This window comes from Equus przewalskii, chromosome 22 (genome assembly GCF_037783145.1).
Source record: "Equus przewalskii isolate Varuska chromosome 22, EquPr2, whole genome shotgun sequence".
NCBI classification, from domain to species: domain Eukaryota; kingdom Metazoa; phylum Chordata; class Mammalia; order Perissodactyla; family Equidae; genus Equus; species Equus przewalskii.
Window position 1 is genome coordinate 33,821,158 of NC_091852.1, and position 27,091 is coordinate 33,848,248.

Below are 27,091 nucleotides of genomic sequence, written 5' to 3' on the forward strand. Positions count from 1 at the left end.
CTACTTTTATTTCAGTTGGATTGGTTTATCATTTGTGATTGAGTATGCTTATTTTCTGAAAGAAGATAGCAGTATAGACAGAAGAAAATGTTTCCTCGATTTATAGGTTTTTTTTAAAGATTTTTTAAATTTTTTCCTTTTTCTCCCCAAAGCCCCCCCAGTACATAGTTGTATATTCTTCGTTGTGGGTCCTTCTAGTTGTGGCATGTGGGATGCTGCCTCAGCGTGGTTTGATGAGCAGTGCCATGTCCGCGCCCAGGATTCTAACCAACAAAACACCGGGCCGCCTGCAGCGGAGCGCGCGAACTTAACCACTCGGCCACGGGGCCAGCCCCTCCTCGATTTATAATTTTACTTATAAACATTGGATTTAGACAAAACAGCAAAGAAAAAGTTTAAAAGACCAAATTTGAAAATTTACAAAGTTGTATCTACCTATCTATTTTACTTCCTTACTTTAGAGTAAGAATGAATGTTTCAGTTATTCCAAAATATTTTTGGATAATTAGAAATAATAATTCTGGTGATTGTTATCTGTATAGATTAATTTGTGAAACATTTTCATATCGTCATAGGCTTCATTTTTTTGGCGAGTTCCTCTTTCCTAGCTCAGGTCGTCTTTTGCCATCCCCTGGGAGGGTTGTCCCATGCAGAGTTCACAGCTTTTCTCTGATTTCAGGCCCTTTGTTGTGCCTCTGTGACAGGAGCGCCTACCACATTCTGTGTGGTCTGTCCTCTCCTGAAGACTGTGAGCTCCACACGGGCAAAGATTGTATATCTATATTTTCATGATTATGGTATACATCTTGTGTACTAGCACATTGCCTGGCACATATTAAATGCTTAATAAGTACCTATTTAATTTTATTAAATAAATATTATCCATTTATATTTAATATTAAGTAAATATTAATATTAAATAAATATTGTCTCAGATCTTTGGAGCAATGCTGTAAAGTATATAGTCTGTACATTATTTTTATTGTTATTTACCAGTTACAGATGAGGAACTTCAGGTTTTTGGAGTTTTAGTAATATGCCCAAGTTCACATAAGTTAATTTATAGATCTGGGATTCAAACCCGTTATGGTCCTAAATCCCATTTTCTATCTAGTGTGAAGCATTTTTTTTCTACTCCCCTTCTTTTTTTGAACTTTAGTAAACTATTTAAAATTTTTAACTTAATTTTCTGAGAAGGAAAAATAACCACATAGTTAAAAAATCACAACAATATTAAACGATGGAGAATTCTTGCTTTCACTCCTGTCCCTCCCCTTGCTCTACCCTCTTGCCTGTTAATTATTCTTACCTTTTCCACTTCATTTTCCAAACCTTAGAATACGATATACAATGATCTGGACCTTCCTCTTTTCAGTATATTAACACTACACAGAGAGCTTCCTTTTTGGAAACTGTTCTGTAGCCTGATTACAGCTACATGTTATTCTTTTATGGGAATGAACTTTGTTTATCTATTCTACTGTTGGTGTATATAGGGAATCTAGTTTTTAAAGTATCCTATTATGTAAAATTTCAATTATATGCAAAAGTAGAGAGAATGGTAAAACGAACCTGCCGTGTACCTATCATTCAGGCTCAAGACAACCTCAGACCAACTGAGTTTTATCTATTGCCCTCCTCCACTCCCCACCCCCAGATTATTTTGAAACAAATTCTAGATGTCGTATTACTACACCCATAAGTATTTTAGTCAAATACTATTATTTGATAATAAAACTTCACATTTCTGCAGTAAGAAATCTCCAGGAATAAAGAGATCTATTAACTTTCTTAGGCTTATAAAGATGTTCATGTAATGTGTTTCTCATAAGAGAGGAAGAATACTTCCCTTGAGTTTTCAAAACCCACTTGATTTGTCATGTTTTATAAAAGAAGTGTCCAAATGGATTAGTAGGTCAGGATGAGGCACGTTGATGGGATGGGGTATATTGTGTCAGCTTCTCCTTTTTCATAGCACAGTTCACTCTTCATTCTTTCACTTGTCCTCCCTTCCTTTAAGCATGTGGAGAAAGAGAATAAACTGTCTTGTTTATTTTCCTTTTTAAACCAAAGCAGAAAGAAAGAAATGTTTGGATGAATGATAACCTGCTGTTGATCCGTTACTCTCCTCAGTTTGAGACTGACGCTAGCATTCCCTTACTTGCTTTCCTGACTTCTCTGTCATCTGGTAGTTACGGATTCGAGACCTTGAAGGAGCTTTGCAGGTAGAAAAGGCCAGCCAAGCAGAAGCTGTTGCTGACTTGGAAATGATCAAGAATGAATTCAAAGAAGTTGAAAGTGCCTATGAGCGAGAAAAGCATAATGCACAAGAGACCTTTGCAAAACTAAGTTTGTAAGTGTTTTACTTTAAAATTCTCTAAATATCAAGAGGTTGTGAAACCTATATAAGTCTGAATGTGCAGGATTTTAGATCTAACTCCTGTTAATGGCAGTGGTAGGTTGGAGGTAAAGGACTTGATGAAACATAGCTGTACTTCCCTGTATAGGTAAATATGGAAATGCTCTTTTGGATTTTGAAGTATCATGGCTATTCTAAGTAGTCTCAAAAATGAAGTACTTACACTAGGAAGTAAGTATATTAATGTATTTTATATTATATTTCCTGATGTAATACAGTATCTTTAAAGACCTTGATTTCTAGGCCACCTAAAATGGTCTATGTGGAGATAGATGTTTCAAATCTTCTCAAACTGCAGAAATAATAGTCGTAGGAGTACTACTGCTCCTAGTGGCTAGCATGCATTGTGGCTCACTTTGTGCGTGGCATTGCATGGGTCCATTTAATTTACTTAACACCCTATGAGGCAGCTCCTCTTTTTTTTTTTTTTTTTGAAGATTAGCCCTGAGCTAACATCTGCAGCCAATCCTCCTTTTTTTTTTTGCTGAGGGAGACTGGCCCTGAGCTAACATCCGTGTCCATCTTCCTCTACTTTATATGCGGGACGCCTACCACAGCATGGCTTGCCAAGCGGTGCCAGGTCTGAACCTGGGATCCAAACCAGCGAACCCTGGGCTGCCGAAGTGGAACGTGCACACTTAACCACTGTGCTACCGGGCCGGCCCTGAGGCAGCTCCTCTTTTTATCTCTGGCTTACAGATGTGGAAATTGAGGCTTAAGGAGGGTAAGGACAGACAGCTAATAGGTGGCAGAGTCAGGATCTTTCTGACTCTACTAATTTTAACCTTTTTCAATTGAAAAGCCTTTCATCTGGAATGTTCTGTGGGTTGCTTTAAGAAGTTTATAATTCTTTAATATGTTTAAAAAAAAGTCGATAATAGACATTTTAAACCATTTCCCCCCAGAGGGTGATATGCCTCCCACTAGTAGTATATGACATGATAATAGGTTGGTACATTAGAGTTATGTATTTATTTTTAATGTTAGTTTCTATTTATGACAAATAGATAATGGTTTTCCATTTATAGCAGTAATATAAAGATTCCTTTTAAAATACTTCATTTAAGTAAAGAGGTGAGTCAAAGAAAAGTATTATTTAAGTAGTAGTGATTATTATGAGTATGGCAAAAATCATAAAGATGGCACTTGAAATATTGAAGTTGAAAAAATTTAAAACTCTAACTATGATTACCTTTATTAGTAATGCTTATAATATTTTAAACCAGTAATTCTGAACTGAACTTTCTTGCTTCCTCTAGGGTGACTCAAATGACATTCTGTGAATGTTGTTCTAAGGCCTTCTCCTCCTTTACTTTCTTTGAACCACTGCTTGAACTTGCACATTTATATATAAATATGTTTGAAGGGCCTTTATGTAGAATACAGTGCAGACTTCTTTACTGTTGCTCTGAGGTAATGATTAGGACCTACAAGTGAAACTGAAAGAAGTCAGACTGTACCCCCGACAATTACACTTTTCCAACAGTGAAATAATAGGCTTCTTTGGGAAACCAGTGAGCTTCCCTCATTGGGAAGTTCAAAACCGAGGGTGGATGACTCTCTGCCATGGATATTGAGGAAGAAGAGGGTCCTGCAAAGGTTGGACTAGAGGAACTTTGAGATACCTGTGAACGATTCTAAGATTTTAACCTGTGTGCTCTTCTAATTTGACCCCAAAGCAAATTTTTTTCTTAAGTTTGTTTTGCTATTATTTGTGTTTTGGTGCTTGAAAAATTTTACTCAAGTTTTGCATTCCAATTATCACCAACTAACCACTTTTTTTGGGTAACTCATCTTTATTTTTCTTTATAGCACATTTTATTATATTCTTTGTTGTTTATTGTCTGTTTTCTGATGTGGAGAGGAACTTTGTTTTGCTCGTTGCTGTCTCCCAATGCCTAGAATAGTGCCTGGCACAGAAGAGCTGCTAACTGAAGATTTGCTGAATCATCAAAGGAATGAATAGTTAATAATTGTTTCATTTTTAAATTGTATTAGTTTATGTGCACCAATCTTTGAGTTATTCTTAAACTCTCTGACAGAACTGAAAATCTCTAATTATGTTGCTACACCTCAGAAAGTCTGTCGTATGTAAGTTTTGTCTAAGAGTCATCCCTCCTGGACTCCTTTCTCCATTATCTCCATGCTGGATAAATTGTTATTTAGGCTCCCTTTTCAGTCATCCTGGGACTTCCCTTCACCATCATCCTTGGAATTTCCTCTACTTCTCTTCAATATTGGATCTCTTGTTTGCTGATTTTGTGCCTTCTTTCTTGTTTGATTTACTCCAAGTAGCTTCTTGAGAAAGTCCACATCAGAGGAAAAATTTTAAAACTTACATACTGAAAATGTCTTTTTTCGATCTCTACCTTCTTTCGTACTTCACTGGTTATTCATTCAGTTCTAGTGTCAAGAAGTCTGAAGTCATTTGATTCCTGATCTTTTGTATGTGGCCCATGTTTTCCTCTGGAAACTCGTGCAGAGTGGCCACCAAGTCTGGAAACAGGCGACTATCTAGAAATGGTTTACTCATATTACATTATAACACATGATAAAATAATAATATATATGAATTTCCGTATTCTCTGGACACTCTGCAGCAACTTCTCTTTGTTCTCAGTGTTCTGAAATTTCATGATGATGGGCCTGGCATGGATTGTTTTTCATACATGCTGCGTACTCATTGAGCTCTTTCAATTTTAGAAACTCAAGTAATTCATTTCTGGGAAATTCTCTTGCATTATTACTTTGCTGATTTTTTCCCTTCCATTTTCTTTTGCCTTTTCTTTCTGGAACTTCTATTATTTGTATTTTGGGATTCCTGGATTGATTTTCTTATCTTTTCTCTACTTTGATCTGTTTTTGCTGTTCAGTTCCACTGTCTGGAGATTTATATAAATTTAGTGTCTAATCCTTCTATACATTTTTATTTTAAGTTTTAGCTACTCTACCTTGGAATATCCTTGATCTAAATGGGAATATACAAAAGGGTTGGCACTAGAATTGTCTGTGTTCCATTGTAGAGAAAGGAGTGTTGACTGTTCAGAGTAAGATCATGTGCCATTCAAAAATTAGCTCTTTATTTGGTTACGGCCTGACTGTAGTGTGGATTTGGTTATACTGCATCATCCTATCTCCCGCATTCCAGTTTAAAAATCATAGGAAATGGGTCTGCTATATTTACTGGGAAGACCTCAGATTAAAAATAATGGTAACATTTTAATTTGAATTAAAATTATTCATTCGATGGATTACCTACAGCAAATTTTAAAGTGAAATACTTCCAAGCTGCCTTCATCATATATCCACACAAGAATGTAAATACAGTTTAATACCAGCTTGAGGAAAATTTAAATAGGAAGGCAAATCCTTTGAAGAGAAATTTATATTTTTTACAGTGAATATGATTTGCGATTACTCTTGCTTTTGGGTTTTCCATAGCACCACACCAGTTTCACTTGTATGGACTTTCAGGAATAAACACTTATTCCATTTCTAATGTTATACTTTAATTTGAAAATTACTTGATGGGACTGGTTTCTGTTTTGAGGTGGTTTCTGAGCTAACTGAACTGTGATGGGTGGGTTTTGTTCATCAAAGATAATGGTGATACCAAATCAACATAACTAAATCTATTAGCTTATAACCTTGGGCTTGGTACAAATATCTGCTAACAAAAGTGGGGAGATATTATTCTATTAGAGTCTTTCATTTAAGAATGTGCAGTTCTTTTTATTTGAAAAAATGAGAGGTGGTCTTTAAAAGCCTTTTGGCTTGAAAATGTGATATATAGTACATCTGCCACTTATGTTAAAGGTGTATAATAGGACTTGATAAAAGCATATTTGAAGAACCTGCTCTGACACTCTAACTTTTCAGACTAGAAAGAGAGTATTTCTCCCAAAACAAGAAACTAAATGAAGAGATCGAGGAACAGAAGAAAGTAATTATAGACCTTTCAAAGAGACTCCAGTATAATGAAAAAAGTTGCAGTGAATTGCAGGAAGAGCTTGTAATGGTAAGTATAAAAAAGAAAACCCTATGGCAATTACTTTATTGGGTCAAATTTGATGTTTAACAGGTTTTTTCCTCACTACATGCTGTGAGATAATAGTGTGAAAGTAATTTTAGTAACATTGATATAAATTTTCAAAACTTTAGATGCTGCTTACAACGAAGATGTACATAATGAAACCTCTCTTCTTTGGAATAATTGGGAAAACTAATGAATTAGTGAAAACTCTGAATTATAGAATGTTTAAAATTTATTCAGGGTTTTTCTTTTTGTGTGTGTGTGTGTATAAAACAAGGTTACCTAGGTGAAGGGGGGATCAGGGTTTATAATGAATAGGTCTAATGATTTCAAAGACTCCCTTTTGTAATCGTTTTGTACCTGATCACTCTATCTCTATTTCCTGATAATCTAGCTTTCACACCATCACCAAATTTATCTTTCTAAAATACTGATCTGATCTTGTCACTCTCCCTTTATTTAAAAACCATTGATGTTTCCCTGTTGCTTTCAGAATAAAGTCCAGTTGCTTGTCATGTAATCGAAGGCCGTTTTCTTTGGGCTCCATGTTAACTTTTCCAGCTTCTTCTTTTGCCATCGTTTACTGAGTGTCTTGCTTCAGCCACATTAGAGTACTCTTGGCTTCCTCAACACATTATATACTTTCATATCTTCCACCTTTTGTTCACACTGTTCATTTTTTTGACCCACATTGGCTGAAATGCTCCTTCTCTTCTTTTCCGTGAACAAATTCCTGTATATCCTGTGACGCCCCTCTCTGATATCTTGCAGTCTGGGAAGCTTTCCTCCATTCCATCTTTCCCTACTCTCCCATCTTTCCCTACTCTCCCATCCACCTAAAGTCAGAATTCTGCCCCTTCCCAACTTTGTTTCTTTAATACTTAGTTTAGCATCTTCATCATTACATCATCCAAAGCTGATGTGTATTATCTCTCTCAAGAGACTGTGAATGCTTTGAGGTTAACTTAATTCATTTTACATTCTAAGTTTCCACTATAGTACTTGGCTCAATAAACGTTTGTTGGGTGGATTTATTTGGTTGATGCAGCATACTCCTGCAGTTTCCTGGAAACCCCAACAGGGAGGGCATAAAGTGTAGAGTAATGCCCTATTTCCTCTTTGTTTTGTTCCCCACAAACATACCTTCCTCACAGACTTGCTACTTTACTTTCAGTTATAGCCCATAACTCAGTGATATCAGTTATTGAGGAAAATGAATATTTTTTCTCCTTGTCAAAAAAAGCTGGAGACTGTGGGTTATACTAAGAAGAGGTGGCCAAACCAATGCTGCCCAGATAGAAAGGTAACGATGGGATGGAACGGTAATGATGGGATAAAATTTATACTCTTTATCAGTTTCAAATGATCCAATGTTATATACAGTCTCCATTCAACTCAAGATAGTCAATGTTTTACGAGTCAGGGGTTGATATCATTGCTTGCTCTGTGGTTGAATTTATTGTTGGAGTAGTTTGGATGTGGGGTTTTAGAAAGTTCAGAGCTCTTGGTGTAGCATACTCTGGTGCCTGTTCACTGTTATGTGCTACCCAAAATTCTGTGGCCCTCCCACCTCTGAACTCCCCGTTCTGAAGGATGAATCAGTGGTGGAGAAAAGCATGTCAGAGTCATTAAGCTGAGTCTTGAGTTTGGTGTGCTTGCTTATTAGACACTGTACTCAATAGTCTGGAAAGTGAGCCAGAGTTATAACTGAGATGGCAACAGCAAAAACACAATCAGCAATATAAGTTGCATGAATCTTCCTAATTTGAGCGTTCCAGGACTCCAGTGGCTAGATGCAAAATAAAAGAAGCTGGCTTAATTCACCACAGAGGGTATGTGCTTTTTGATTAAAAAATTTACTTGGTGCCAACAGGTTTTTATTTTATAACTTTTACAGTTTGGTGGAAGGTCTGAAATAAGGCAAGGTGCAGCTCACTAGCAACCGTTGTTTGATTGTTTGGGTCTTTGGCACTCATCCTGTTGTTGATCAGAACACCATTGTTTTGATCATAGTGCTGTAGATTGTAGACTGTTTCTTCAAAGCTTGATGCGTTACTAAAAGCAGTTGCAGATCTGTGAATAGTTCTTTGCTGAAGAGCTAATGGGATGTTTGGAAAACTTATGCAGGTTGCAACCTAAGTGATTTGCAGTTTATATGGTTCTACCTAAGTATTTATATATTCCTCTCCATTTTTTCATCTCTTAAACCCCTGGCTGTAGGTCTTATTTTCTTCCATCTTTCTGTTTTCTTTTCCTCCTTTTTTTTCCCCCTATTATTGTCTTTTTTTTAGCTTGTTCCATTTTATGCTTATTAGAACTGTTACTCTCCATCTCTTTACCTGACTATAGTATGAAATTTAATTTTAATTTTTTTTCCCTCCCCAAAACCACAGAATATAGTTGTAGATCCTAATTGTAAGTCATTCTAGTTCTCCTAGGTGGGATGCCACCTCAGCATGGCTTGATGAATGGAGTATAGGTCTGGGCCCAGGATCTGAATGGGCGAAAACCCGAGCCACCAAAGCTGAGTGCATGAACTTAACCACTTGGCTACAGGGCCTACCCCCTATAATATGAAGTTTAAAAATTATTTAATCAAAATACTATTTCTTTCAATAGTAAGTGCAATGTTTTTCTTTTTGTTAAAAATTCATCACTTTTCCTAAATATATTTTTCTTGCACATATTCCTTTATTGTTTTTTTTCAATAGACTAATGGCTTTTGTGGGGGGGTTAAAATTTCTCTATAAAGAGATATCTGTCAAATTAAAAGTTTTAAACCATAAAAAATGGAGTTTTTCTAGTTCTGCATCCTCAGAATCTGGCTGTTATTTTTGCTGTGAATTCATAATTGCTTTTGACTGAAGAGAAAATGACCCAAGAGGAAGCTTTTATCTTTTGCTTTTGGAAATGAGCCTTTGTTTTAATGACATCCCAAGATCTTGTGTACCCTGGTATGGCTTTCCCACAGTTATATTTCTTTTGAACATAGTAGTCTCAGTATTTTATAGAATATAGATGGAAAGCATAAATTACTTACAGGTAATTTTTCTCTCCCTTTGAGGTAACAGCTTGTTTTCTAGTTTAGGCCATGGTCATGGCTCTTATTCAAGTCTTGGTCTTTATTTTCTCTGCTGCATTGCAAGAGAAAATTAAAGCCACTTTCCTCTCTGGGTTTACTAGAGAGATCAAAGTGTTGTTAATAATATGCAATGACTTCAGGAAGTTTTGAGACTTAAAGATAACGTGTATAATGTAGCATATTATAGCCTTTTAGAGCTGGAAGAGGCCTTAGAGATCATCCAGGTCAGGATACACAAAGTGTTAATAAGCCAGTTGGAAAGTGATAGCTCCCTCATTTCAAGAAATAGATTACAAATAATTTTGTAGTAATAGTATAGGACAAAATATAAACCCAGCCAACTTTAATTGTACTTTTATATTAATGAAATTCCTCCTATTCGATGTATGGATTTAAAGGATACAATTAGTAAATGAATGGTATATTATTATTATCTTTAATGTCATGGAATTAATAGAATTTCAACATAGGACATCTAAGGATTTAACAAAATTAATTTCATGTTCTGTGTTATACACTATTGAATTTGGCTTCAAAAGGTTTTGATTAAAATTGAACTATTAATTTCAAGATCTATGAATATAATAATGATTTAATCAACTACCAAATAAAACTGAATTTCTAGTTTAAGCTGCTTTAGTGATCATGCTTCTTAAAGTCCATCAGAGGCTCAAGAGATCCAGTTGGGTCTTTTAGTCATTACTGTGAGTTTTTATATCTGCTTCTCTCGAAGCAGGGGAACTATCATTTTCAAATTGGTATTATTAGGACTTGCTTTGTGCTTTCTACAATGAAATTTTTTTAAGTCCATCATTTCTTGAGATTTGTTTTTCTGCCACTCAGTAATATTTAGTTACAGCTCTAGGAGAGACCATATATTGAAAAGGGAATTCTAGTTCTCATGAGGTTTTGCTCAAAGAATATTTTATTCTCTAAACAACTTGTGATTGAAAATAGTCAAGTGTATATTTTTTCCCTATACTCTGGGGGCTGGACTGATTATATAATAATAGTGATTGCCAGCATTAGATAGGATTTTGGGAAGTGCTTTGATTGCTATGCTTTGTGGAAAAGTTAATGTTTCTTGATAATATCTTTGCTTCAAATGACCTATTAGGTTTGCTTTAGAAGGACATATTTCTGATTTTGCAGGAGGCATTCGAAGCTAATGGGCTAAAATATATTCTATTTTGAATTTTCACTAAAAAATTGTTGATTCCCGTTTTTTTCTCAGAATAGGAGTAGTATTTATATATAAGCATTGTTTTTGTTAATATAACCATCACTTTCTCTCTTAGTGGCCCATAAAAATTTAATACTATTAAATAGTATTCATCAAATGTGTGTGTTTGTATTTGTGTATGTAAATATTCATTATATGATTGGCTTCCTAAATTTATATTGTGGGCATAAAGCTTTTTGAAATTTATTCTTATATACATTACTGAGTTTTGAAAATTCAAATCTCATTTTTGACCTGTGAAAAAATAAAATGGTGTATGTATGTGTATGTGAGAAAGGGAGAGAGAAAGAGAGAGTGAGAGAGAGAGAGAGGGAGATGTTTTTATGTCAAGGCCCATATTCAGAATGGAAGGTAGTGTCTACTGAAAAATAAACTAATTGTAAAGCTATGTAAGGGAGGGTGACATTTCATCATGTGAGATAAGCAATTAGGATCATAGAAGGCTCATATCCTTGGAAGCAGCAAAGGCAAGCAAGGAGGGAAAGAAATAGTAAACGGTTTTATGAAGAAGAGATGTTAGCTATCATTAATCTGATCAAGGAGAAGCTGCAGATGGTGATGATTTGGAAAGCTCATGAGATCAAATTCAGTTCAGCTGAGCAAGCTCTCCCTGAGTCCTTACAAATGCACTGGGTCTGGAATGGTAACAAGGTGGAAGATAGGCTGAAAAGGTGAGCTGTGGAGCAAAAGTACATGATGTTGATTATAGGTTCTGATGCTCCTGTTTTTACTTAGAATTGCTTCATAATAACTTAAAATATATTTAAATTAAAAATTTAAAAACTTACTTGAGTTCAAAAGTGTTCAGAAATTATAAGCATTATGTATCACTGTTTCAAAAGTTCAACCTATGTTTAAAGTTCTAATTTTATTTAAAAAAACTTCTATTTATTTTTTACCTATTATTTTTTCTACTGTTTTAAACCTTATTAAGTGTCCCTTAATTGCTTTTACTATTTTTTTATGGCTTGAGTCAACTTTTTCCATTGCAGTTCAGCAGGGCCCATTTGCCAATTTCTAGATATAAATGTTTGCATGTGCTTTTTATATGTTTCTTCAGGAGTTTTCATTGGAAAATTTTGTTTACATGCCTATCCAATTTTGATATTCATGGATGGTTAGCAGAAAAGTGAGGAATAAGTTTTTGCAGACTCAAAGAAAGATATGATGATTATGAAAGAAACAAAAAGGATGGCGTGCCAGGTTAAGCCAGAAATTCATTCATTTTAGCAATGTGTAAGATATGGTATACCAAGGTAGAAATATAATGTAGTTCTTTGTCATCTTATTTGTTCTTTCTGGTTAAAGATATTTTATAACGAACTTTGACTCCTTTTTAATAATACATTAAGGTCTGCTGGTCACAAATTTTTCTGATATTTCTTTGAATATTTTGATATTTTTAGTCTTCTGTCTACACAGGTTGTGGATTCCTCATGACTTCTAAAGTAGTCATTGGTTCATGATGAGTGATCAGTAAATGTTCATCTAAATGTCATCTGGTTAGCCAACATAGCATTAAGGGACTTGTATTCTTAGAGTAACAAACTCTTTATGTGAATTACGTCCAAGGCAAAAAGAAGTGAGTCCTTTTATCCTACAGTTCTCTCTTTTAAACTTCCACGGATTTCAAATTACATGATTTGCTCAGTCAATAATTTAACATTTAACCTGAACTTACTCTTTATGTCACATGGTAAAACATGTCAAATAAAAATTAGAAACTTAGTATTTTATCTTTGGTTGGCATTTTATTTTCAATCCAACGGTTTTGTTTTTTTAGCTGTAGATTCTGTTTTCATTCTAGAATTTCTTGCACATCAAAAGGCTATTAAGAGAACTAACAGCATTGGAAACAAAATTTAAATATAAGTCCAATCCATACTTAAAAAGAAAACCCCAAACATTTTTGCTATATGAATGAAGAATGGAAGTTTCGTTTATAAAACCAAAACAATTTATTAGGGGAAAAATATTTGTCAACTGTAAAAGAAGGACAATTTTTCTGGTCATTAGCTTGTTTGTAAACCTAACTATTAAATATAAGTAAATTTTCTATTGTCTATATTATAAGACTATTAGCCAGATATCTCTGTAGAAAGTTGTAATTTGACTAAGTATAAATGTAAGGGCAACTTTAAAGCATAGTTAATTCTTTTAAGCCTTGTCATTGATCAAATCTCTTCTTTGTTCTTTGAAAAAATTTACACCTGTTAATGTTTCATGGCTAATTTGACATTAAATCCAATTTTAAACTATAATTGCATTGAAATTTTAGCTCATCTTTCAGTCAGGATTGAGCCCTACACTTGGAAGAGGATTATTGTTGAGCTAGGAATTTAATTGAACCTTTGTATTAAGCTGACTCCAAGTATGCAATTTGTCTTTCTTTCTACATTTGTGTTTCTGTGAACTTTTATTCCTTAGTATTGATGGGGACTTAACCTCAGTCAGCATGGCATAATATAAAGAACGTATATTTTGGAGGCAGATTGATCTGGGTTTTAATCCCAGCCCTATCTCATAATAGTTGTGTGACCTTTAGTGATATTAGCCCTCTGAATCTGTTTGTTCATTTGTAAAATGATACTAATAATCTCTATCGTGGAGGAGTTTTGATAAGCATTAAAGATAATATATGTATTGACATAACAGAGGGGGTGTGTGTGTGTGTAACTTGTGAATATGATGCTGGAGTTCCTCTGGAAAGATAATTATGTGATAATACTAGGAGAATACTATTTAAGAAGACTTAAGAGAGATTAAACCTTTAGGATATTAAAATGTTTTGGAGGGAGGAAGAACTCCTGGAATGATAGAATAAGGAGCTGGGTGAGCCCTCTACTTAGAAAAACAATTTAACTGGTGAAAAGTTTAAAAAAATCAACACAACAATCATATAAAGCTCTGGAAATTGTCCTAGGGCATAGTAGAAACTTTTATTGAAGAAAATCTACTAACCATCAAAATTAAAACCTTAGTGCTTCAAAGGACACTATCAGAAAAATAAAAAGACAGCTCATAAATTGGGAGAAAATATTTGCAAATCATATATCTGATAAAAGAGTTTTATCCAGAATATATAAAGAACTTTTATAACTCAACAATAAAAAAACTCAACTGACAAAAGACCTGAACAGACTTCTCTAAAGAAAATATACAGATGGCCAATAAACTCATGAAAATGCTCAATATCATTAGTCATCAGGAAAATGCAAATCAAAACCATAATGACATATTGTGTCACACATACTAGGATGACTATAATAAAAAATACAGGTAATAATAATTGTTACTGAGGTTGTAGGGAAATTGGAACCCTCATACACTGCTGCTGGGAATGTAAAATGATGCTGCCCCTTCGGAAAATAGTTTGGAAGTTCCTCAAAATGTTAAAATTTGAGTTACCATATGACCTAGCAGTTGTACTCCTAGGTGTATACCCAGTAGAAATGAAAATATACATCCACACAAAAACTTGTAGAAGAATGTTCATAGTAACATTTTTCATAACAGCAAAAAAATTGAAACAACCCAAAAGTCTGTCAACTAATGCATGAATGAATTGATGAACAAAAGTTGGTATATTCATAGAATGGAATACTATTCAGGCACAAAAAGAAAGGAAGTATTGATCAATGATACAATGTGGGTAAACCTTGAAAACATTAAGCTAAGTAAAATAAACCATACTCAAAAGGTCACATAAAATGCGATTCCCTTTATATGATATGTCCAGAATAGACAAATCTATAGAGATAGAAAGTAGATTAGGGTGGCCTAGGGCTGGGGAGGTTGGGGGGAAATAGGGAGAGATTGCTAACAGGTATGGGGTTTCCTTTCTGGATGATGAAACTGTTCTAAAATTGTTTGTGGTGATGGTTGTTCAACTCTATGAATGTACTAAAAACCGTTGAATTATATACTTTAAATGGTTGAATTGTATAGTATGTAAAAATTATTTCTCAAGATAGTAAAAAGAAGAACATTTATTAAATTTCAGTAAGAACAGTGAGAGTCTGTGGCATTTGAGTGATGACCCATTCCATGACCCGTTTTCTACTTCTGCTTCATGTTCTAGAAGCTCTACCCCAGGTGGATGTGGCCAAGAAGATGGGCCCTTCCTCTCTCCCTAGCTCCCAGGCTGGGGCTATGGTGTCATCCTGGGAAGGGCAGACTGCTAGAATTTCTCATCCCTCAGAGCCCTGTGTTGTAGCAACTCTATTCCAGGCAGGCATGTCTGAGAAGACCAAATCTCTCTTCCTCCATTCAGCCCTCACTTGTAATGTGGAAGCTCCCACCCCAGGTATAGCAGACCAAGAATATTGGGGCCAATTCCTCCTACCCCAGAAGACCAGGGTTTGCAACCCCCCTAATGGTCACTTATAGATCAGGATTGTTCCTCTGGAAAAGTGGGTCACCATCTCCAAATCCAATGCAGTGGCACAGAGGAATGTCCAGGGGGAAAAGCAGGCTGGCTATAAGAGGAAAGAGCTCTGCAACTCTGCTTCAGGGGACTGACCTTATTTGGAATAGAGAACGGGGAACCCCTTGTTTAAGGGTGTTGTTGAAAACAATATGGATCTTGGTGAAGAGCAATTAAAAGGAACCTAGTACCTTTATGATACAATGAAATAACAGAGCAGGCAGAAGTTTAATAGAACTAGAGAAACACAGCAAAGAAGATCCCTACTGGGGTCGCAGTTAAGTCTAGGGGTTGAGAAGGCTCTGTGCATGTGGTAGGCTGAAACCTCTCAGGAGCACTCAGAACAGGATGTGAGGCAGACTTGAAAACATGCCCCAAGACCCATTAACGCAGAGTGAAAGACTCACTGGCACAAGGGACCAAGGAAGAGAGGAGACTCAAATTATTAAAATCATGAATGAAAGAGAGGACACAACTATTGACTTTACAGACATAAAAGGAATTTTAAGAGAAACTGAACAACTGTATGCCAACGAATTAGATAATTTAGATGAATTGGACAAATTTCTAAAAAGACACAAACTACCAAACTGATGAAGAAGAAATAGAAAATCTGGGCAGAACTATAACAAGTAAAGAGATAGACTTAGTAATCAAGAAACTTCCCATAGACAAAAGCCTGGACCCAGATGTCTTCACTGGTGAATTCTACTAAATGTAGGAAGAATTAACACCAGTTTTTCACAAATTCTTTCAAAAAACAGAAGAGGAGATAACACTTCCTATCTTGTTCTGTGAAGTCAGTATTATTACCCTGATAACAAAACCAGACAAAGAGATCATAAGAAAAGAAAAGTTGGACCAGTATTCTTTTTGATTATAGATGTGAAAATCCTCAACAATATACTAGCAAAGTGAATCCAGCAAGATATAAAAAAGATTTTGCACTGTGAACTGTGATCAAGTGGAATTTACCCCACGAATGTAAGACTGGTTTAACGTCTGAAAATCAATTAGTGTAAAACATCTTAGTAGTAGAATGTCAAAAACTAAATGATCATCTCAAGAGACATAGAAAAACATTTGATAAAATTCAGCAACCTTTCATGATAAAGATGCTTAACAAACTAGGAATAGACAGGAACTTCCTCATACAGATAAAGAGGATCTATGAAAAACCTACAATTAACGTCATAGTTAATGGTGAAAGACTGAATGCTTTCTCTCCGAGATCAGGAACAAGGCAAGGATGTATACTCTCACCACGTCTAGTTAACATTGTACTGGAGGTTCCAGCCAGGACAATTAGGCAAGAAAAAGAGATAAAAGACTTTCATTTTAGAAAGGAAGAAGTAAACTATGTATTTGCAGATGATGTGATCTTGTATATTAAAAAATTCTAAGGAATATACACACACAGAGTTATTAGAACTAACAAATGAGATTAGCAAGGTTGCAGGATACAATGCAAGACTGATACACAAAATCAGTTGTATTTACATACATTAGCAAGAGCAATCCAAAAATGAAATTAAGGAAATAATTCTATTTATAATAGTATTAAAAAGAATGAAATACTTAGGAATAACTTAACAAAAGAAATGCAAGAATTGTATGCTCAAAACTGCAAATTATTGCTGAAAGAAATTAAACAAGACCTAAGTAAATGGAAAGACATCCCATGTTCATGGATTGTAAGAGTTAATATTGTTACCCATTAAGATGTTAGAACTCCTGAAATTGATGTATAGACTTAATACAATCTCTATCAAAATTCCAGCTCGCTTTTTGTAGAAATTGACATGCTGGTGCTAAAATTCATGTGGAAATGCAAGAAACCTAGAATAGCCAAAATAATTTAGAAAAAGAAGAAAGTTGGAGGAGTAACACTTCCCAATTTTAAAGCTTACTTCAAAGTCATAGCAATCAAGACAATGTGGTATTGGCATAATGAAAGATATACAGATCAATAGAAAAGAATTGAGAGTGCAGAAATAAACCCTTACAATTATGTTGAATTGATTTTCAAAAAGGGTGCCAAGTCAATTCAGTGGGGAAAGAATAGTATTTTTCGCCAAATACTGCTGAGAGAACTGAGTATCCACATTCCAAGGAATGAATTTGAACCCCTACATGAAAGTTAAAAGGTTTATAGACTCAAATATAAGAGCTAAAACTACAAAACTGTTAGGCAAAGGTTTCTTAGGTGCTATGCCAAAAACACAAGTGACGAAAAGTAGATACATTGGACTTCACGAAAATTAAAAACTTTTATGCTTTAAAGGATACTTTAAAGAATGTGAAAATACAACCCACAAAATGCTAGAAAATTTTTGCATGTCAAATGTCTGATAAAGGACTTGTATTCAGCATATATAAATACCTCTTACAATTCAATAATAAAAAGAGAAATAACTCAATTAGAAAATAGGTAAAAAGTTTAAATAGATGTTTCTTCAAAGAAGATGTACAAAGTGCTGATAAGAAGTGAAAAGATGTTCAAAATCATTAGTCAGGGATATGCAAATCAAAACCACAATAAGATACCTCTTCACACTCATTAGCATGGCTGTAATAAAAAAAGTGGACAATAGCAAGTTTTGGTGAATATGTGGAGAAATTGGAACCCTCATACATTGCTGGTGGGGATGGAAAATGGTTCAGCCCCTTTGGAAAAACATTTGGCAGTTTTTAAAAAAGTTAAACCTAGAGTGCTCAGGTGACCCAGCAGTTCACTCCTAAGTATGTGCCCAGGAGAAACAAAAATCTACATCCACACAAAAACCTGTGCATGGAGGTTCATAACAGCATTCTTCATAATAACCAAAAAGTGGAAACAACCCAAATGTTCATCAACTGATGAATGGATAAATAAAATGTGGCTTATTGATATCATACAATATTTTTGGCAATAAGAATACAGTAACTGATACATGCTATAACATGGGTCAACCTTGAAAACATTATTCTTTATGAAAGAAGCCAGTCATAAAAGGCCACATACTTTATGATTGTATTTATATGAAGTGTCCAGAATAGGTGAATCTATAGAAATAGGAATGAGAATGGAGTTTGCTTAGGGCTTGGGGTGGTGATGAGAGAATGGAGAACGGCATATCTTTTTGTGGGTACAACAATGTCCTAAATTTAGATTGTGGTTATAGTCGCACAACTCTGTGAATATACTAAAAACATTGAATTGTATACTTTAATAGAGTGAATTGTATTTCAGCTCAGTAAAATTTTAAAAAAGTATAAAGTTACCGTAATTAAAATTTTGGTACTGACAAAATAGAGAAATCAATGAAACAGAATAGAAAGTTCAAGAATAGCTATGAATATGTATGGGAGCTTAGTATATGATAAAATTGGTTTGTGTAAAGGAAAACACTTTAACTCTAAGGAAAAACACACTCTGATATGTCTCCTCTCTCTACACACAACACTGCTCACACAAGACACTTCTAGTCACCAAGTGTGTGAGGATTTCCCCACACCAGGGAATTCTGCCACATCAGCTAGGTATCCTCTATTTTGACACAATTCTGACACTATGTACTTAGATTTTGTGTCATACTTTCCTTACTCCAAGATTATAAAACAATTATAGTTGCCCCTGTCCCCCACAATCCAGATGCCAGTCGCAAGTCCAAGTTGTTACCCGTGCTTCTGACCAACCGGCTGTAAGTCAGAGATTCCCACCACCCGCTCCTCAGGTTTGATCGATTTGCTAGAGAGGCTCGCAGAATGCAGGAAAACAGTATATTTACTAGATCACCGGTTTTTAATAGAAGGATATAACTCAGGATCAGCCAGATGAAAGAGACGCATAGGGCAAGGTATGTGGGAAGAGTCCCTGAGCTTCGGTGCTCTTCCTGGGCCCTGCCACCCTCCCTGCGTCTCCAGGTGTTCCCCACCCTGGAAGCTCCCCAAACCCTGTCCTTTTGGGGTTTTATGGAGGCTTCATTACGTAGGTAGGAGTGATGAAATCATTGGCCATTGATGACTGATTCAACCTGTATCTCCTTTCCCCTCCCTGGACGTTGGGGAAGTTGGGCTGAAAGTTCCAGCCCTCTAATCACAGGGTTGGGTCTCCTGGCAACCAGCCCCTATCCTTTGGTTATGTAGGGGCTTTCCAAAAATCACCACATTAACATAAACTCAGTTGTGGTTGAAAGGAATTTGTTCTGAATAACTAAAGACACCCGTTTCACCTTTATCACTCTGAAGCTATTTGAGGAACTAGGAACAAAACTAAATATTATAAAAAAAGATGCCCTTATGGCTCTCATTAAGAAATTACAAGGATTTTAGGGAGCTGTGTGCCAGGAACCATGGAGGAAGACCAAATATATATATTTCTTACTATAAATCACAATATCATAGAATGTCAAATCAGTGTCTAAAGATATATTATTCCATAAATAGTTTTTGGATAACTGGCTATACATAAGAGGAAAAAATAAAACTAAATCCTTGCCATATTGCTTGTATCAAACAAATTTTAGATTGATGAAAGAGCCATAAAAGAGGAAGATGAAAAAGCACTGAAAGAAAAAGGGAATTAAGTGTTTTGTAATCTTGGAGTAAGGAAAGTATGACACAAAATCTAGAAGTCCCAAAGCAAATTATTGATAAATTTGATCACTTGCTTCGGCGGCCCGGGGTTTCACCAGTTCGGATCCTGGGTGTGGACATGGCACCGCTCATCGGGCCATGCTGAGGTGGTGTCCCACATGCCACAACTAGAAGGACCCACAACTAAAATATACAACTATGTACTGGGGGCGCTTTGGGGAGAAAAAAGAAAAAAATACAATCTTTAAAAAACTACAGCTTTATGTTTAGGAATATAGTTGGAAGACAAATGACAAATTTGCAATAATGATTTACAACATGTATGACAAAGGGAATGTTTCCGTAATTTCCCAAGGACTGTTATATATCACTAAGGAAAATATGACAATGTAATATAAAAATGGGCAAATGATATGAAAAGACAGTCATAGAAAAGGAAGTACAGATACCTAGTAAATATATGAAAAGATGCTTAATCTTATTTAAAATTAAGAAATGCACATTAGGGCCGGCCTGGTGGCGCAGCGGTTAAGTGCGCATGTTCCACTTCAGTGGCCCAGGGTTTGCCAGTTTGGATCCAGGATGCAGACATGGCACCGCTTGGCACACCATTCTGTGGTAGGCATCCCACATATAAAGTGGAGGAAGATGGGCACAGATGTTAGCTCAGGGCCAGTCTTCCTCAGCAAAAAGAGGAGGATTGGCAGCAGTTAGCTCAGGGCTAATCCTCCTCCTCAAAAAAAAAAAAGGAAATGCACATTAAATGCTTACCATTGGAAAGCTGTTGGGAAATAGGCATTTATACTGTTTATGGTAGTTTTGTTACTGAGCCCTAAGGGACCAGTGTCCTGCAAGTGGGTCCTTTTGCCAGGAGCTGATCACACAAATAGAGCAAGACCAGGTTCCAAATAGCAGAGCAGAAACTTTATTCATTGATCAATGAGTGGAGGAGGCAGAGCTCATGCTCTAAAACACCTTCTCCGCAAAGGGAAGGTGAGAAGAATTCTTATGGGATGTGAAGGGGAAGGGGGTCTCTGAGTCATCACTCGGGGCGAGGCCATTTGGGGCTTGCGCAGATCTTCCCTTCCATTTTGCACACATTTCCTTTTGCACATGGCACCCCATTGCCATCTTGGACCTTTCTGGTTTGGACTGCTTCTGCTGTTTGGCCATCTGGCAATGTTCTGCCTTGGTTCCCATAAGCAGGCACAACTTAGACGTGGAAAATGTTTTAGGGACTCCCCTGGGTGACAGTATGCTCTGATGGGACTCTTTGGAGAGCAATTTGGTGACAGTTGTCTAAAAGCAGTTGTACTTACCCTTTCATCCATCAAATCTATTTCTAGTTTGTTGAGTAGATATACTTGAATGTGCATGCAAAGATATGCAAGTACACATACAAGGATGTGTATTGTAGTATTACCACTAGTAGCATAAAATTGTAAGTAACCTATAAATCTTAGCAGTAGGGGACTGGTTAAATTAACAATACATCTAAACAATGGAGTATTATGCAACTAAAAAAAATTTGTGATATGGAAAGATGTCAGAGACATACTAAGAATGGAAAAGTAAGTTATATAGTAGTGTTTATACATGATCCTATTTGAAGAAAAATTATACATAGTATATATTTTTTATATAAATAAAATTTAAAAATTTTTTAAATTTAAAAAATTATATATGTTAAAGTTTCTTTAATTATAAAGCCAACTGTAAATAAAACTTACCTGTGAGGATTGAGTTACCTTCTATTTGTCTTTATTTTTTTAACTGTCATAATGTAGGTAAACTCAGAGAATTTAATAGAATATTTTTTATTTATTTATTTATTTATTTATCTTTTTGAGGAAGATTAGCCCTGAGCTAACTGCTGCCAATCCTCCTCTTTTTGCTGAGGAAGACTGGCCCTGAGCTAACATCTGTGCCCATCTTCCTCCACTTTATATGTGGGACACCTACCACAGCATGGCGTGCCAAGCAGTGCCATGTTCGCACCCGGGATCTGAACCAGCGAACCCTGGGCCTCCGAAGCGGAACGTGTGCATTTAACTGCTGTGCCACCGGGCTGACCTCTAATAGAATATTTAAATATTTGATAAATAAAAGTAACTTTATAATGTATTATCTTTATATATATATAAATGGTGCTTTATAAATACTTTTTAAGATAAACTTTGGTGGCCCTTGGTAATATATTCCATTTTGATGCTTTTACTTTTTTATTTTTTAACAACTGAAACGTGGTGTTTCTTTTTCTATGAATATGAACCTTACATTGGTCTGTGAGTCTGTGTTTTGATAATATCCAGAAATCTCCATCTGGGCCTCTTAACTCAATTGGTCCTCATAGCTTTTCCTAATACTCTAGTAAAGTACATGTATATCTTCTGTAGAAAAGTGTTTTCTTTGTTTGTTAGCTTGTTTATTTACTGTTTTTCAAAAATCTAATGAAATTTTTGAATAGATAATGGGTACACATGATCCAAGATTTCAAAGATGCAAAAGGTTGTGCAGTGAAAAATGAAACCTCTCTCTTCCCGGGCCTTAGCCACCAGATTCTTCTCTTCCCAGGGGCAACCATAGTTACTACTTTCTTGTGATTCTGTGCAGAGATTCTCACTACATTTACAAATATACACACACACACATTTTACACAAATGGTACCATATTAAACAGACTGTTCCCCTTCTTTTTTTCCCCTCTGTTATTAACTTGTTTAATATTACAACATTAAAAAAAGTCTTAGTGATGGTTTGCTAATGCAGGAAACTTGAAGTCTGGTTTTGCTTCTGTTTTGCATCCTAACTCAGAGGGCTTTCAGTTAGACCTTCTATCATTTATTTTTAGAACACACTTTTTTCACCCCCTCTTTTGTTTTTAGCTTAACAACAGAGCTTAGAGGTCTTTCTATATTAATACATGAAGAAGAGCCTCCGCTTTCTATTTTAAGTCTGTGTTGATGAATTGTAATTGACTTAACAGACTTCTGTTGATAACGTACTATAATTTATTGAACTATTTAACTCTTATTTTAGATACTTGGTATTGTCGAGGTGCTGGAGATACACTGGTGAGGCCAAAAAAAAAAAAAAAAAAAGATTACATTTACTCCCCTCATGGAGCTTATATTCTATGAGATAGACATTAACAAAAGACCTACTCGAATACCATAGAATCACAATTGTGATGAGTGCTGAGAAGAATCTAATAGAGGGAATTGATATAGTCAGGGAGGTAAAGGATAGCTTTTCCGAAGAAGTGATAATTGAACTGACGTCTACAGAAATAATTATTAGTTTGCATATTTTATGGATGTACTTTTGTCATGTGATAGCTGTTCTCCCATTTCTTCTGTATCTCCTTCACCAGTGCCTCAGGCTTGTCAGCTTTTAAATGTGCGTAAGTTTCTCACGTACTAAAAAAAACCTCTTCTCCGACCCACTCTCCTTTGCAGCTACTGCCTTTATCTCTGTTTCCCTTCTTACCAAGAAAGGGTTATCTAAACTTCCTGATTCTATTTACTTATCTCTCAATCAATTAAGACCCAAAAAATTCAGGCTTAATCCTCTTTAGCCTGTTGCAGTCTGGGTTATGACAGATTTCATCAAGCTGACCAATAACTTCCATGCCCAGTGAGCACTTTTTAGTCTCCATTTTGCTTGAATATTCTGTGACATACAACTCTGTCCTTGAAATGTTCTCTTATCTTGGTTTTTGTGATGCTATACTCTTCTGTTTTTTCTTCCTTTTTTTCCCAGTCTTTGCTGGCTTTTTCTTTTCTATTAAATTCTGGAGTTCCTTAAGGCTTTGTCCTAGGCTCTTTTCTCTTCCTATCAAACACTCTCAAGGCAAAGCTTCAGGTCATACCTGTAAATGATTCCCAAACCTATGCCTGACCTCTCTTCTGAGCTTTACACCATTATGTCCAGCTGCCTTCCATATTTTTCTACTTTGTTTGTTCTTTGTTAGTTCAAATATATTTATTTAGGGCCTGTTATTTGCCAATCTTTGTGCTGGTACTGGGAGTGTCTTAAAGGTGTCTCCAATGGAATATGATTGAAACAGAATTCAGATTCATACTCCCCACCCCAAACAAGCAAGTAAATAAACAAATAAAAACAGCCAAAATAAGACCTTCTCTACCTCCATTGTTCTCACTCAACAACTGAAATCTACTCAGTTCTCTTAGCCTGAAACCTTGGGATCAGTCTTGACTCCTCCTTTTATCTGAGCACTTTCCCAACCTTATCCAGTCCAATCTAGTTCAATCCAATCCAGTCTAATCCCATCAATGTAGTTGATCCAGTGTAATGTTGCCAAGGTCTGGCCTTTGCACCTTCCAAGTATCATTCCAGTTCACACACCCCCTCACCCTTTTTCACTGCTGAGACCTTGGCCTAAGCGGCCATCGCCTCTCGAGTAGACTGCTGCAGGTCTCTAATTGGTCTTACTGCATTCACTTTTTTTTTTTAGATTGGCACCTGCGCTAACATCTATTGCCAATCTTTTTTTTTTTCTTTTCTTATGCTCCCCAAAGACCCCCAGTACATAGTTGTATATTCTAGTTGTGAGTGCCTCTGGTTGTGCTATGTGGGACCCCCCCATCAGCATGGCCTGATGAGAGGTGCCATGTCTGCGCCCAGGATCTGAACTGGTGAAACACTGGGCCTCTGAAGAGGAGCGAGAGAACTTAACCACTCGGCTAAGGGACGGGCCCCTGCATTCACTTTTGACCACTCTCTGGCAATTGGCCACGTGATGGCAACCATGTTCCTTAATTCCTCAGTGTCTCAGTTTTCTTATCTGTAAAATTGGGATAATAATAGCCCTTTCCTCATAGGTTTGTTTGTGAGGATAAAAAGAGTTACTACATATAAAACATTTAGAATAATGCCAGGCATTAAGGCCTCAGTAAATTGTTATTGAGACCTTGTACACTGTTACAGTAAGCCAAGTAAAAGATATGATTAAGATAGAAAAAGGTTTATTAATAATAGATTTAAATGGAGTAATTATCAGATTGTACTTAATTGTGCTGTATATGTTCACCCAAAAACTCTGCAGCTCTTATAATGTGTGACCTTATTATGTGTAATTTTTTTCTTAATTAACAGGCTAAGAAGCACCAGGCTTTTCTAGTAGAGACATGTGAAAATAATGTGAAAGAATTGGAATCGATCTTGGACAGCTTTCCTGTGTCGGGCCAGTGGACATCAGGTTAGTTGAAGGTATGAAATGACAGATGCATCTGTCAATGTTCCAAAGTCCCTACGTTTTGGGAATTCTGCAGATGCCTCTTACAGTCCCTCATCTCAACATGTTTTGATTTGATGACATGATCAGAGCGGTTCTCACAGCAGTCAGTTGGCCTAGCTGGCTGGGAAAGGGTGATGGAATGTGGACCTGCTGTTGTCCTCCCAGAACTTGATTTACAAGTGTTGGGGTCTGTATGATTGGACAGACAAGGGCTCACTTGCTGTGTTCTGAATCCAACTGAGAAAAAAGTCCTTACAGTCTACCTGCAAGGGGAACAGATGTTTCGATCAAACTGAGCCAAATTCTGAGGCAACCTTCAGCAACTTAAAGGTCATACATTCAAAAGGTTATGTAGGACACAGGCTGTAACATAGTGCATATTCTACACTATTGCTTTCTAAGCTGGTTTTCGCCTTCATTTCCTACTACCATACGTATATATTCTCCAGATAAGAGTGCTTTGCTTAGGTAAAGTGTTTTGACTTTAGTATTAGCACACTTAATATGATAAAGGACTATAAAAATTGTGTATTAGGTAGGCATATTTTGGGAACTAGTGAAAGCATTAGTCGGCTCATGAATGCTGTTCATGGTTTCTACTTCATTAATTTTTTCTGTTTATGCCATTGTATGTGCTATAGTAGTTCTGACTGAAGTACTTTTACTTTTTTACCTCTGTTTTCTTTGGCCATACTATTGGCCTTGAATTATTTAGTTGTTTTCTGACTCAGTTATGTTCCTCAAAAAGCACCTAAAATTGAATTCCTTACACTTTAAAATTGAGCTCCACGACTGTTTTTTAAAAGAATCAAACAGGTATCTGGCAAATGAATTCTTTAGGAAACTCTGAAGTTCAGGAAAGTTCCTTGTCCTCAAAAAAGCAGAAATATATGATCAAGGCCCATTTTTACCTTGTGCATCTACAGATCTCTATTGGTGACCTATCAGAAATTTAGTGTGCTTTGCTATTATCTTTTTCGGGGTCTGCTTTTATTCTTGATATTCTTTTAGCAGTAATTTTATGAAATTAATGTGTAACTTTCTTTGTGTTTATTTAAACTTTTTCCAAAAGCATTAGTGTTTCATAGTTTCTTACTGTGGAAAAATCAAAGAGTATAAAAGTGACATAAAAAATAGATATCCAGTTTTCAAATATAGTTCATGAAGCTTTGGATAATAAAATTTTCTTTTGCAATGGTACTGTTTTATTATTGAAATGTAGCATTGTTTAATAGTATTAGGATCTTTAAAAAATTTTAAGTTATTATCATAGCATATCTTATGCCTCAATATTATTTTAAATATTTCCTCAGAGTTGAATTAGAAAAGCTAAGAATGGTCAGATCATGTCTCCTTTGAGTTTTAAAATGAAATCATTGATAATAAAGCAACTTACAAGCTATTACTAAGACTATAGAAAAAGAACTGTCTTCTATTAAAGTTTTTCTTTTTATACTTATCTTTTAGTAACCACCCTTTTTTAACTTCCTAGTTTCCCGTATATATGCAAACCCTCTATATTACAGAGAAAGAATTTCTGGAAAAGGGACTGTGCACTGAATTAGTGATTTTGTACTCTTGTAGATTGGTCTTTGTTTCTGTACTGTGGTGGTTCTTCACTCTTTTACCCCCTGAGAACTGTTCTTCTCTGGTCTCTGGTTTGCCTTGTAGAGGCTGACCTCTATGGACTGCATGATCTGGGCTCGTTTGCCCTCTGGCTTCTGGTTAGATTTAGACAGTGGGTCTACCAGCAGGAGGTTAAGAGCGTGGAAGAAGAAGGATAAGAAAAGAAAGAAAGGAAAGTCAGAGTATTTATTTCTCCTGCTCCCTCTGCTCCAGTGCATTCCTGTAGTGGCTTCAGTTTTCAGCAGCCACAGCTCCTGTCAAGCAGGTTCTCTTCCACAGCTGTGGCTTGTATTGGACTGTGGTGACATTCCCTCCACTTGACCCTTTAGGCTTAGGCATGGTGTTGGTTTTCCATTCTTGCTTGTTCTTGGTGCCTCATCATATCTTACTGCTTCTCTTAACCTGTCCACGTTTCTGTAAGTAG

General features: G+C 35.9%; 1 protein-coding gene across 13 annotated transcripts in view; it reads left to right on the plus strand.

Annotated features, from left to right (window-relative positions):
* Positions 1-27,091, plus strand: part of CCDC171 (coiled-coil domain containing 171) — a 294,601-nt gene that overhangs the window by 76,149 nt on the left and 191,361 nt on the right. For all 13 annotated transcript variants that reach the window (XM_070590719.1, XM_070590726.1, XM_070590716.1 and 10 more), the window contains 3 exons: positions 2,193-2,353; positions 6,299-6,437; positions 24,900-25,002. In XM_070590719.1, the coding sequence (XP_070446820.1) occupies positions 2,193-2,353; positions 6,299-6,437; positions 24,900-25,002 (403 nt within the window). The remainder of the gene's footprint in view (positions 1-2,192; positions 2,354-6,298; positions 6,438-24,899; positions 25,003-27,091) is intronic.